This window comes from Fukomys damarensis, unplaced genomic scaffold (assembly GCF_012274545.1).
Source record: "Fukomys damarensis isolate Sample0158 unplaced genomic scaffold, DMR_v1.0_HiC HiC_scaffold_15, whole genome shotgun sequence".
Lineage (NCBI taxonomy): Eukaryota > Metazoa > Chordata > Mammalia > Rodentia > Bathyergidae > Fukomys > Fukomys damarensis.
In genome coordinates this window covers 43,534,956-43,549,857 of record NW_022900927.1, presented here as the reverse complement: position 1 = coordinate 43,549,857, position 14,902 = coordinate 43,534,956, and the positions used below count along the sequence as shown (strand labels likewise).

Here is a 14,902-nt window from a genome sequence, read left to right as displayed (position 1 = left end):
AAAGAAGTATGCATAAAAACAACCTTGGTCCCCCGTTTCATGGTAATTATCCACCAACTCCTTTCTGTCTTTAAAATCTTATTTACTAAGGCTTGATTTTGTTATTGATGTTCAATCACATAAGTAAATTCAACATGTAGCAGACATTAATACAACTCCTTAGGAAAATTTTTGTGAAAGAAATAAATCTCATTACCAGGTATAACACGGTGTTGCAATCACTTCTCCTGAGAGGTACTCCCAATCTTTCCAGATACATGGACAACTTTCAGGAACATAACACTTTCCTTTGTGCTCTGCCATTCTTCCAAATGTAAAAGTAAGCTGTTGTCAGTTCAAATTGCTAATTTCATTTTTTAATATGTAACTAATCATGTCATATTCAATACTGTCTTCTATATTTTTATAACTGTCTATGGAATAGTCTATATGACCTTTGGAGGGTTGACTATAGTCTTTTTCTCCTTTTATCAACACAATACTTTTTATATCACAGTATTAAATAAATGCCAGACAATTATATTCGTGTGTGTGTGTGTATGTGTGTGTGTGTTCATGTGATACTGAGGATTAAACCTAGAGCTTTCATGTTGACCCACATCTTAGCCTCTTTTTAAAATGTTTTATTTTGAAATACAAAATATTTCAATTTTTATCTTTCTGTTATTAACATAGTACAACCAAAATGAGACAAAAGCCTAAATTTCCAATAGAGTTAGCCTTTCTGAAGAAAACATTTAAAAGGAACTAAAGTCCCTGTCTTCATCATTTGTTATTAGAAAGAGTCCGTGGAATTTAATAATTTTTGATAAAGTACCAAATTATGAAGTTGATAATATTCTGTTAGAGAAAGGGCAAGGGATTTAGCTCAGTGGTTCTGCCACCTGCTTTGCAGTCTCAAGGACCTGAGTTCGATTCCTGATACCAAATATATATCATTCTGTTAGAGAATAATCAAAACTTTTCAGGGCTCAAAGTTAAAATCATGAAAGTTTTGCTTAAGTGTTTGGAAGTAAAATCATCATGTAAACTTGTGAATGTTAATTTCTTTTGAAGTGCTATCTCCTTCTTTAAAAATTACCTATTAAAGGTATATAAAGAGGGAGCTGGGGATTTAGCTCAGTGGTTCCACTGCTGGCCTCACAAGCGCAAGGACCCGAGTTCGATCCCCAATACCAAAAAAAAAGTATCTGAAGATATCTATGCCTATAAAAGTTTAAATATACAAATTTCATTTTAATGTAAAATATAAATACAACTATTAACATATAAATTTAACTTATGCTATCACAGAAGAATTAATATTGTGCTGTGAAAATATTTTGATATGAAGATTAAATTAATACATATAAATATAATATATATTTCAGTATTCTTGGAAAAATATTTTGTCAAAATTCTTATAATCTTAAATTCTTAAAATCAGAATACCTTTCATTAAAATAATGAAAAAAAAATTTATTTTAAGATAATAAAAATGTGTAGCTACCAAAAATAAATAAATGGATAGTTTTTATGACTTTACTTTAAAAGGTAATAATTTGATGTCATACAATTAACTTAGTGCTAGGTCGTAGCTCAGGGGCAGAGTGCTCGCTTAACTTGTGTGAGGCCTTGGCTGTGATCACCAGCACCTAAAATTAAAAAAATAAAATAAAATCTGGAACCCTGAATCTGTGCCTGTTCTTTCAAACAGAAATAATCGCACACGCTCCTTTATTGCTCTGCTTTTTTCTCACGGAGGACTATGCTTCCTTATCAAGGTACGTGCCCCCCACTAGACTTTAAACTACAGGAGGCCATGAGTATCTTTTTCATGGCTGTCTCAATGCCCAGCACACTAAAGACATTCAGTTGTTAAGTACAATTTAATTAGGAAACTTATGTATAGGGCCGGGGATTTCACTCAGTGATTCCAGTGCCTGCTTTGCAAGCACAAGGACCTGAGTTCGATCCCCAGTACCAAAAAAACAAAACAAAACAAAGAAACTTGTGTGTGTGTGTGTGTGTGTGTGTGTGTGTGTGATGATGTTTTCTTTAGATTTCTTTCTTACAGAACAACAGTGCCATAGACTCCATGGTCTATTATGTCAGCTTTCAGATTTCTGCTCACTCCCATTCTTCTTCTTTCCAGAAAACACTTTTCCCTAAGTCTCAATTTAGTGCAATCTCCTCAGTGCAAATTGTTGCGCTCCCAACTCTCTCACATGTTCCTCATACTTAGCAATCTGCATAAATCTTTATTAAAGGATGCAACATAGTAAACTAAGTACCTGATGGAATGTCATATGGCGATAATAAGGACCAATAACAACAACCCGTTTTTGACTATTTGAATATGGACCTCAACCCCCAGCCCCATGGTTTAACACAGTGCTCCAAACATTAGGTGTTTTGTAAACTGGTTGCCTCACCTTAGTGAATCGAGGTCCCTATATTCCTAGCCAAAGTAGTGGTTTTAAGTGTTATGCTGACTTACAAGATTTTCATAGCTAATCAAAAACTTGAAGAACGAGGAGGAGAGCTATAAATCACTCCAAATTAATTGTTGTTGGTAGGTGTGGGTAGTAGGATATTGTCATGGTTTAAATCTAGGACCTCCCCTCAAAGGCTCCAGAGTTCAGAGGCTGAGCTTTCCAAGGTAACTGGGTCTTGGGGCACCGTGCTCCTCAGTGGAGTCCACAGCCAAATATGCTGTTAGAAGGTGCGAGCTAGTCCTTAGAGCACCCAGAAGGGTACGTCTCCCTCCCTGGCTCTTCACCTCTCTCTGCTTCCCAGCTGCTATGAGATGAGCAGCTGTCCACCTTCCACCACCCCTGTCCACCTTGCAGCCAGCTGACTATGGACTGAAACCTCTACACCCTATGAGACAAAATAAATATCTCCTCCTTTAAGTTGTGAGTGTTGGGCAATGAGAAACTAAGACATGTCTGTACTAAGCATTCACCGAGGACCTGCCATATAACTGATGAATTGCACATGCTCAGCCATCCATGAAGTAAATATCATTATGCCCGTTTTAAAAACGAGAACTTAATACTTCAAGGGAGTAAGTGACTTCCCCTCAGGTTCTGTAACTAATAAAGAAGATTAGCATTTGAAGCCATTTTTGTCTGACTCTTTCCACCACAGTACTTTTCATTTCTTCAGTCCAAAGTGATTTCTCAACTAGAGTTATGTGGTCCTTTTATAGTCAGTGAATGGCTGGCATTTTCAGGAGCCCAATGAAAACAAGTGATACTAGGCTATTGTCCCAAAGTGAGCCAGATAAGGTCACATGGAAGACAGAGCAAATCACATTACCATAAACAACTTTATAATAGGATGTTCTAGTAACAAGATTATTTCTACATCAATCAGAGACTCCTGTGTCAATTCTAACTGTATTTCAATATAATCAGAGAGGGAGGAAAATTTTTATTTTGTTTTTCCTAATGATATTTAGCTAATAATAATCATCTAAAAGTCAAAAGTTACAGTAAATAAATTGCTTAAAAATGATAGCATCAAGCACACTATATGAAACAAATTTAGGATATGGCTTTAATCAGGCATGTATCACTGAGTCAAAATTAAATCAAGTAGTGTTGTCAGTTGCAATGATTTTACTATAATAAAAGTTTTAGCTTCCTTGTTCTTGATACTAAAATGTCTTCCTTGCTCATGTACTCTTCTACCTGACAGTTACCTGCCTTTATTTTCCCATGGGTAGACATTTGTTTTTCTGTGACCTTCTTTTCTCTGCCTCCTATGCCTTTCCTTTTCAAGAGACTAATACCAGTCCCAAATTACCTGTCTTGTCAACCTATTCCAGAAGGGGCCATTTAGACAAATGTGATTCTCCTGGGGAAAAAAAACACAAGACCTCTCTCTTCTTTGCTCATAGTTTATATGACCTGATCCCAGGAATCTCTTTGTGTGAACATGTTCATCGAGGAAGAATGGGTAACCTGTTTGCCTGAGATGGCCCTCCCCCTGTGCACCAATTCTATTCATTACCAGGTGAACAAGAGCCTGGGAGGCCAGATTAAGTGTGTGCACACAGGAAGTTGATAGCCACCAGAGTATGTGTTTGGCTTTCGCATGACTAGGTATTTCCACAAATGAAGGAAAGTTATGAAGAGTTGATAGGCTGTCATAAAACAGGGAATTGTACTTATTGAGTACAATACACAAACACACACACACACACACACACGCACGCACGCACAAACCACTTCTCACATTGACTATTTGAGAGGTTTTTTTTTAACTGCATAAACATCACTCAACTAACAATGACAGAACACTGACATAGCTGAAGCCAGTGATTCCACTCTTAACCCTTCTACTATGTAGTTTCAATACATTTCTTTCTGTAACATCTGTAAGATAAGCAGCAGATGTCACTATTAGAACTTAATACCACCCAGAGTAACTGCAGCAACAGAATACACAAAAGGTACACACTTGAAGAGAGCTTTGAACAAGGACTAATTGTATCCCTTTTCTAAAACTGCAACTGAATCGGAAAGAAATCCCAACTTCTTCCTGAAATAAACCTCTCCTCAATTCAGCATATTATTTTCACAATGTTGCACAATGTTACATGAGTGTTAAAATAATTACAAGTCTTCCAGCTACCAACCTAAAGTAAGCCACTAATAAAAACAACAATTTTGGCTATTTCTGTAAACAACATTTTAAGAAGACTTCTGCTTTCTGTCAAATCCTGAATGGTCTATGTTATCAAGAAAGAGAGACTCACCCTGGAGCACAAACACAGCCACTTATACAGGGTGAAGATGGGGCGCAGGTGAAGTTCATGGCCAGGTTTGTACATGTAGTTTCACAATTTACACCCCCAGCTGGTAATTCAAGGTCTGGAAACCTGCAGTCAAAATATTGCTTTCCTTCTGGGCAGGTGTGAACTTCAAAGATAAAATACAGATGAAAGACCTTTAAAATTTTATATTTGTTCCATAGACAAAAAATCACATGGACATGCATTTGTCATCAAAACAAAATTCACCGTAGAATATTTCACCAGTCATGATTAGATGGTACTCTTATTCCATAACTTTTACTTGATGAATTTACAAATATTTGATAGCCAGATACCATTTCATCATCAAAGCTTCCAGTACTGGAGTTTGAAAACTTCAGTTACCTTTCAAAAGGCAGTAACTAGTATATCATTTATTGAGGTCAAAAAACAAACACACAGTATACATTTTTGAGGGCTGCAAATGCAGCATATATTTAACATTTTATGCAGCCGCAGTGAACACGATACTTCTAGATCTTGCTTCACCTGTGAGGCAGTATTTTCGCTAAGCTTTAGAAGTATATACTCTGGATGCCATAGAAGTACAGAAGTGAACATATCACGTGCAGGACTGGCAAACAGAGAGCGCTTGAGCAATCAAAATAAGGTTCCTTATGTGGGGATAAAGGGGTGTGTCTTGAGGATTTAGGATGAGAAAACTGGCCGCCTAAACTTCCCTTCTTTGGCTAAAGGTGTAGGGAAAGTGGGAAGGGTAGGGGAAAGGTAATAAGGGAAAAGAAAAAAATATGAGAAAATGAAAAAATGGAAAAAATGTGTTTGTAAATGGGGAGGGGAGGAGGGGGTGAAGGGAGGGCAGGGACAATGGGAATAATGAGAACCGAGACCTGTCATGTAAAGGTATAAGATTCCAGTAATGAATGTAACTGTACTGTATACCTAGAATGTACCAATAAACTCAATTTAAAAAAGAAAAAAAAATAAACTTCCCTTCTTTAACCACAAGTCAATCCGAAATAAATGAACCAGAGCAGGGATGATCCATAGCTACTGAATATGGGTGCGATCCATGAACATAGCCTATAAAGATGCCCTAAGCTAGCCTGAATCTTCAGAAAGTAAATCTAGGGTGTATAAATGAAACTTAGTTTATCATAATATACCCGATCTTCCAAACAAATACCAAAGCAATAGGTTACAGTTTGTTTTAGCTGCTTAATTCTTCCTGTGCAATATAATGAATAAAAGTATTATTTGCTCAGAATTTCTCTATAAGCACTGAGAATTACAGGCTCTTAATATGAGAAAATAATCAATATATAATCTCCCTTGATACATAAGGCCTAAGGAAAGATATTAAAAAATAAAAGTACTTCTAAGAAGAGATGACAGAAGATGTCTTTTTGTATGCATTTTTAATTAACTGCTACTAGTCCTGAGGGACCAGCTCCACTGACATCACCTTGGCCATCTAAAGAAATGTAGAATCTCAGGCATTATTCCTGATCGACTGAATCAGGATCAAAAAACCTTTGTTTTAACAAAATCCCCAGGTGACTGTATGCACATTAAAATCTAAGAGGTGCTGGTCTAGAGCAGTTTCCCAGTTTCTGACCCACAAATGGGTTATAACAGGTGTCTAACTCATGTTCCTAAAAGCCCCACGCCATCTGAGGTGGTGCTAGGTAGACAGAATCCCAGAGCAGATTAGCTCTGCCCTTAGGCAGCCATATATGCTCTCTCAGACATCGCACAGATAGCACTAATTCTTAATTTGAAAGTGTTAGGAAGCCCTGCAGCATTAGAGAAACATTCCCAAGGCTGTATCCGTGCACACGGCAGGAAGGTCTGCGGCGGACTGGTCATCCCTGCCAGAAATCTCCAGGCAGTATCACAGCGGCATTCTCCTTCAGGACGCACTGATCTGAGACTCACCAGGAGAGGGCGTTGCTAATTCATCGCATTTCACAGTCCCATTTGAACACTGGCTGGAAATGAAGAAAGAGTTAATTTACAAACTCAGACCTTACTTTTTTTCTGTATTTCAACAACCTAACATAAAATTTGAGTACAGGTACGAATGTTACAATTTTTCCCACAAAATTTTTTACAGAAAAATTATTGCCTTAGGCCCAAATTGAAGAGAGCTATTTCAGTTTAACCTATTTTTTATAAAACACCTATATATATGGAACAAGGTAAGAGGTCTAGGGATAGAAAGAGAAAAATTAAAATTGACAGTCTTTACTGAAGCGCTTTTACTCTAGTAGGAGAAGACACACAACTTCTAACTTATGCGCTGTGACGCGTGTAACAGAGAAATACGTTTAAGAGGTAGAGATGAAACAAAGGAAAACATTGAAATCGTTGACAACTGATGTGATGAACGTGAAAGTGGGAAGTCTGAAGAGTGCGTGGAGGTTATAACACTGATCTGGTAGGAAGGTTCCAACACTCATGGAAAACAAACCATGAAGAAGCCGAACAGGGCTCCATAGAACAATGAACAAGATGAGGATTGCAAATACAGCAGAGGTAAAGTCCTGCTGAGGTGCCAGGATTTTATCTCACAAACAAGACCTTAAACAGAGAAGTGATGGGATTGGTTTGGATTTTAGGAACATTTCCTGGCAGCTGTGCTGGAGACAGAGTAGAGTCAGATTTTCTTGCAACCTGGGTTCTGAAGTCAAGGCAGAAAGCAAAACAACACACAGGCAAATCAACTTTGAAAATTCCTTAAGAAGATAAAATAAAGGGAAAAAAAGAGAAAAGGAAAAAATGGAAACAATGTCTTTGTAAATAGGGAAGGATGGGGGGGAGGCTAGGGAATTGGGGAAAAAATAAGAACCAAGATACATCACGTACAGGTACAAAATCCCAATGATGAATGTAACTGTACTGTATATCTAAAGTGTACCAATAAAAACATTAATAAATAAATAAGATAGCACAATAGGAACAATACACTGGTTTTCAGTTATTCCAACAGTTTCCTTTCATCTTTGGAACAGAGATGTTCTATACTTAAGAGCCACAGGACATGAAAAACTTACACGTGTGATTTGACAGCAGAATGACATTCAGATGTGTGACTTACACTGTGAATGACATAGGTAAACTGAGGAACGCTGGTCTCAGATCATATACTGTGTCCTGGCTTTCTATATCATATGTACCCCTTTGGGGCATAGGCTTTTGAAAGGAATACAAATGACATCACTGTACTAACTGAATTTCTATCTTCACATGGATGGATGGATTTTGTTTTTGATAAGTTTCCATAAATATATTCAATTATATAAATTTTAAGAAAGATGTGACAAATTGTCCGAGAGGAAGAGGGGCAAGACTAGAGGATACAGCACCAGATACGCTTGATTCAATATGGTTTGTCCCTCTAAAACTCATTTGAAGCTTGGTTCCTAATAAGGCAGTGTCAGAAGATGGGGTATAGTAGGCGATTGGTCAGAGGGGCACCATCCTCGGAAGGGACTAATGCTTTATCACCAGGAAGGACTTCTCGATCTCTCAGAATTCAGTTGTTTATTACAAAAGTGGGTTGCTATAAGCGAGTTTAGCTTCCTTGTCTTGCTTCCTATCTCATCGTATCCGTCTGTCTTTCTCCCTTTCTCTCTTCCTCTCCTCCACCCTCTCTTTTCCTCTCCCTGTCCCTCTCCTTGCCCTTCCCCCTCGCCTTCTCCCTCTTCATCTTCCTCTCCCTTTCCCTTTCCCTCTTCCCCTTCGTCCATCTGTGGGCCTCATGCTCTTGGAACTAAGTAAACGTCTTTTTCCTATGAAGCGCTTGGCATCAAATACATAACAGGGTGAAACAAGGACAATTTATAAAAGTCCATGGAAGAAAAAATAGGAGCCATTGCTAAAGCAATAGGATAATAAGGAAGGAATGGATTTCAACTGCATGTAGAAAGTAAAATCAAGTAAAATACCAAGTTGCTAGAGATTCGCTGGCTAGGTGTGTTGAGCAGGAAAAGGGAATCAAGAATGACTCTCAAATTTCTGGCTTGGGAAACTATGGGTGTGGAAAGAGATAGAGATAGTGATAAAGGTAAATTGAATATGAATAATAATCTGCTGTGAATATAAAACAAGCTGCTGAGCAAGATCTACAGAAAAGCAAGCACTGCAGAGCCAGAATGCCTGGGATTAAATCCCAGCTTTATTATTGCATTGCTTGGCCACCTGTGCCTCATTTTCCTCATGCATGAACTGGAATAAAGCAACAGTACCTATCTCCCAGAGTTAACATGGTGATAACTGTTTTCATGACAAGTATAAAACACTAAGAATGGTGTCAAGACAATAGAAGGTGCACAGTAATAATGACATCATTGCTGTTAATATTATTATCTGCATTCTATTATTATCTGTAGGCACCTAAGATGTAAACCAAGGAGGATGTTAAGGTGTTGAATACAGACAATGCGTCCTGCTGCACAAATGCACTTGCATTTTTCCAGGCAGGTTACAACTGGAATGAGTGTTATCTTATGAACGGTGTCACACCAGGTTGGATGTCCCTGGGGAAGACATACACTTATTCCTAATGTGTTATTTTTCAAATCTATTTTGAAATTGCTTTTTTTTTGTGCCTACAGGTGAACCATGAAACTAAAAGCCATCGGTAACATACAGTACTTGAACACTCATCTCACCCCTAATTTCTTTTCTTTTTTTTTTGGTACTGGGGATCAAACTCAGGACCTTGAGCTTGCGAGGCAGGCGGTAGCACCACTGCGCTAAACCCCTGGACCTCATCCCTAATTTCTATTCAAGAACCAGAACTAATTAAAGCACTTTTGCTTTGCTGTGTCACACTTGACAGAATCCTTTTCTGCAGTTAGGAGTTCAAGATGCAGGCATTCTGTAATTCAGTGTAATACATGTATGTGTGTATGTTTTATTCCATGTGATATCATGTTTATTCTTACAGAACTTATATTTCAACTTAAGGTTTTATTTGGGAAATTGTACACATTTTGTTTGTCAGATACTCTCTCCTTCATGGAAACCTACCATAAGCCCAAGGGTGTGGGGATAAGCTCTCCAGGCTGGTAAACGCTGCCCCTGTAATGACACCGGCAGTGATATCTGTAAGGAAAATAAGAAGCAAATGAAATAGGATAGAATTTTTTTTCAAAAGTCACTAAAATGTGAGCAGACTCTAGGTTCTGTATCATTCACTGTAAGGCACACCCTTGAGTTGTTATTACTCTATGAAACTTAATGTAGTAACTGTTATAAAAAATGGCAGATTGTTTAGATGCTAAGTCTTACGGAGCTTCAAATTGTGTTTTCTAAAATCTGATTTTAGACAAGATTTCTGTGACAAGAACAGTCACGGAATACATCCCAGAAAAGCAAAACTGATACATGATTTTGTCCTTTGTATAAACAAGGTTTTATCTCATGTGAGAATTGAGGAAAAATTTTAGTACTAATAGATATTACATCCTGTTACTGAAACCTGACACATGACACTGAAAAATAAGCTTTGTCATTAACTTGGATGCAGTAAAGAACAACCAGGAATATACGTCGTTGTCATCCATCACATTCCTTAGCCCTTCTACTTCTATTTGGGAATATACACAGCATTAAGAAAAGGAAAAATGGAAAAAGCTTTAAGAAATAGTAAGGAAACAAGCGAGAAAACCACTTCAGCTGTAAGAAGAAGAGATTAAAAACTGTATGCTAGGAGCCTTACCTGTATGCTATATGACTTACATGGGCACACAGAAGCTAAGTGTTTCTTCGTAGAATTTGCCTTCAGGACAGTTACAGCCTTCGGCACAGTCATCGTTACACTGCTCGGGGGCCGAGAGGAAAGTGCAGGAGCGACGGCAGAATGCGGAGCAGTGGTGATACAGCATGCCCTTCTGGCACACCACAGCTAAGGACAGAGCAGAAGCACCTGAGAAAGACTTCCCCACCACGCGGAAGCACCGTATGCTCACTTAGAAGCACATGGCAGATATAAATTACTTAGCAAAAGCCGTTCCATATCAATAAACACAAAACATCACAGCATTCTATTACAGAAATCCACAGTTCCTGACCTCAGTAAGAGTACAACGGGCAAATAAAACTATCTCAAAACCTTTTCACTGACATTTCTTAACATTTGCAACAGCTTGTACAACTTTTAATATGTAAAGTGTACTTTCTGTCCTTACATTTTAAATCTCTGTACTGCTATCCTGTCATAACCACCTTTTCAGCATTCTTCAAACCCAAATAAACTTCAAATCTTCTAGAACTAACTAAATGACAGCTAATTAAGTCTTCTACAGCTAACTAAAATTTTGTTTTGTTGATCAATATTCATAGTTTTTATTTTTGTTATCTTAATCGTGTCTTTCTAAACCCAAAAATTTCTCTTTAGATAAACTGACTGATGATGGCAGACAAAATAAATAGTCTAAAAATAGTCTACTTGTACAAACATCTAGAAAATGTAGATAACATATAACTAAAGTTATTCTGAATATATAATTAACCCTGTGAGAATAAAATGGGAGGAATTCCCCAGATGCCAGAAGCAACAAAGAAAATAAAATCCATAACTTTGAGTGAAGGAGGGGTGGATCTGTCACTGTAGTCTTGGACCTTGGATTTCACCCATGAGGAAAGGAAAACAAAAATTAGTCCTTTACAAAGCAAGAAATTAATAGACCCTTTTTCAAATGTTCACACAACAACACTCAAATGAAAAGCAGTACTAAAGCGGGAGTCACAAAATCTTTCCTGTAAGGAGCCAAACTTCAAATATTTTTAACTCTGCAAGCCACAGTCTCTGCTGCAACTGCTCATCTGCCCTTGTAGCTCAGAAGTAGCCAGACAAAATGTGAACAAATGACCATGGCTGTTTTCCATTAAATTTTATTTTCAAAACCACAGGGGACCCAAAGGTTGTAGTTTGCCAAATCCTGAACAAGATGAAAGCTGCTTACAACACAGGAAGAAACCAAATCTCTCTAACTGATGGTCTGTGATAAAGTTACCATTAAGAAATCAGAATTCTAGATTAACACTCTATACAGATGCAGTATATGAGTTTATATTACTTTAATATTTACATTTAGTTTGTCTTAGAAAGCCGAAGCTGAGCAATTACCATAAATACTGGCCACTGACAACCTGGAGAAACTGGAAAAACATCTTTCTGACACCTGTGTGGGAGTGGAGAGGTAGACAGAGAGGTACCCTCAAATCTGGGTCACAAATGATTCTGAATGGGGGAAGGGAATTTCACAAAGATTAGATGATAAAAAATTATAGGACACACAGGAAAATCTATTATAAGTGAGACCAGCAGGTGTTATGTAATCTAATCATAAAGATTAGAGCCCAAGAACTTGGAATAATTGCCTACTACATATCACATCTATTTAACTGCAGAGCAACTGTGTCACTGTATCACATAGTGCTTTTCCTTATAGCCTGATGTTAGGTATGATACTTTCATGAGAAGACTATTTTCAGACTTTTCAAATTATTTTTCATGCATACTTCAAAACACACATTTAATTTTGTTTATAACAAAAATGATCAACTTATTGACCTTGTCCGATATTATCTCCAACTTTAAAAGCAAAAATAGTCAAAATTTATTGGCCTTACCTGATACATCTCCAATTTTAAGAGAGTAGATATTTCATTCATTTTTCACCTTTGTATATCATGAGAATTTCAAATAATTTACATGCAATATCGACCTCTCACTTAAAAATAAAAGCAGTAATTCGATTCCCAGCACCAGAAAAATAAATAAATAAAAATAAAAGCAGTAATAATTACAAATGCGAACATCTCTAAATCCGATCGCCTTTACCTGTGCCATAATACTCACCACAGAACGAAATCTGAGCTCTAAAATCAATGGGGACACCACGCCGACCACAAAGGTAGGCGTAGTGGGCGAGCGCATTGCACAGGCAGGCCCTTCCACACTTGCACGCATCGTGGCGGCAGAGCTGATAGTACAGCCGGGGGCTAATGTGGGCATGGCAGGAAGCGAAGAGCTCCTGGTGGATGATGTCACACTGCGCTGCATAGCCAACTAACAGACAGAGAGGCCCATTAGCATTTCATTTACCAGTCCGATCTAGTCCAACCTATCAAGTTCCAGAACTACTCAAGCATTCTGCTTTCCTAGAAATGTGCTACACTGTATATTACTTTAAATAAGAATCAATGTGTCCAGCTCTTAGTTTTTTTTTTCTTTTTCTGTTCATGGCTTTGGTAATACTGGCAACAATAATTCCTCCATATTCAATAACCTTTCAGCCAAACACAACAATAAATGAGAAAATGTAGTGTGCTGAATAGGATGGGTAACAAAAAGATTGAGAGAAGCATTAGCCTCACTCATCCATTGCCTGAGAATTGGAGAATATCAGGAAACTTACCTCCAGACATCCACACATAATAAAAGTGGTTCCAAGGGGGTGAAAGGAGGGCAGGGGTAAGGGGAAAAAATGAGAATCAAGACTTGTCATGTAGAGGTACAAGATCCCAATGATGAATGTAACTGTACTGTATACCTAAAATGTACCAATAAACTCAATTAAAGCTGAAAAAAAAAAGTGGTTCCAGATTATGGAAACTCTGAAGATTACACTGTTACTGATGATAGATTGGGAATCATTTCATCCCGATAAAGGCTGAGTTGAGTGGTACTGTGGCAGATGCCACACAGTCATTCAACTCAATGACTGCACAACACAGTGTACAATGTCTGGCAGGTGAAGCTCAATGCCATTTTAAAATGAACCCACAAATGCAAGAATAAATGAATAGGAATAGAAATTAAGGAGTAGAACACACGTTGAAGCCCTTAAGAAACAGCTATCATATCATTTTGAGACAGATGTGTGAAATCACATCTTGAAATTTGTTGCTTTCCTTGAGAATGACCGATCAGATATCCTTTACAGGATCAACAAAGTAAGTTGAAAAAATTATGTAAATGCCACCTTTCCGACAAAGGATCGGTCCATGGTTTCTTGATGCAGTGAACCTACATTGTGTTTGTTTACTCACAGATAAAATGGATCAAACTTTCTACTGTCAATGTCTTTGCAAGGCCAAATAAGCTGCTAGACATCAGAGATCTTTCCACTACCAAAGAATCATACTGAACTTATAAGTATATTTTCAAGAGTAAGGAAGCCTGTTAGTTGCCTATTCTATTTTTGCTTTGAACATACATATGTATATGAAAACAAATGACATAGGCTTAGCAGTATACTGTTGGTGTACATATTCCAAATCCTAATGATCCTGAAAGAGCAACATGACCTATCAGTGAGGCCATTATTGTGTGCCCCAAGTATTTGTAGGAAAAATTATATTTTCACTGACATTAAGTGAAGTGTAACTCAAGAAGATCTTGTGGGGAAAAATGGCCTTCAGAATTAAGACCAGAATTACTGGCTTTTGTTTATTTACTTCCCTTCTTTGGGGATGAAGAAAATGACACTTCATGACAAATAAAGAAAGATGATATCTAAAGAATACACAGAACATGGAGAGAAAAGTAACAGAAAATATAGTGAAATAACATATAATAAAGTAAATAACTGAAGAAGCAACTAGAAAGAAACTAAATTTATCAATTGAATTTTACTAAAACTTTTAAATGACATTAAAAATTTGTTTTAAATAAGGTTGCTCTGATATCAAGGAGAATAATCAAAAGAGTAAGAAACTAAATAAGATTAGTTGGAGGAAGAATGGATTAGTGAAAAGCTGGAGGCAGAACAAAGTTTCATTAAATGGGAAAAAAATTAAAAGTAGTAAATCACAGAGGTCAAATCGCTGGACCAGACCTCATTAGATAGGAAAAACCAGTGATCTTAACAATCCTCTTCAAGTTTAAAAGATTTAATATTTTTAAGTTTAAAAGCTTTACATTTTTTAAAAAGATATTGAGAGCAAGATTATTTTATGTTCTTTCCAGGACACTAAAACTATTTTTAAAAGTTAGTAATTTAGGGCCAGGGATTTAGCTCAGCGGTTCCGTGGCTGCCTCACAAGCGCGAGGACCAGAGTTTGATCCCCTGTACCAAAAAAAAAAAAAAAAAAAAAAAAAAAAAAAAAAAAAAAAAAAAAAAA

At 37.2% G+C, this 14,902-nt stretch overlaps 1 protein-coding gene across 1 annotated transcript in view; it reads right to left on the bottom strand.

The window, feature by feature from the left end:
• Window positions 1-14,902, bottom strand: part of Otogl (otogelin like) — a 175,203-nt gene that overhangs the window by 85,552 nt on the left and 74,749 nt on the right. Inside the window, exons 20-25 of the mRNA XM_010643722.3 lie at window positions 12,636-12,845; window positions 10,511-10,676; window positions 9,800-9,874; window positions 6,701-6,753; window positions 4,748-4,910; window positions 197-304 (exon numbers count right to left, since the gene is read on the bottom strand). Coding sequence (XP_010642024.1) covers window positions 197-304; window positions 4,748-4,910; window positions 6,701-6,753; window positions 9,800-9,874; window positions 10,511-10,676; window positions 12,636-12,845 — 775 coding nt within the window. The remainder of the gene's footprint in view (window positions 1-196; window positions 305-4,747; window positions 4,911-6,700; window positions 6,754-9,799; window positions 9,875-10,510; window positions 10,677-12,635; window positions 12,846-14,902) is intronic.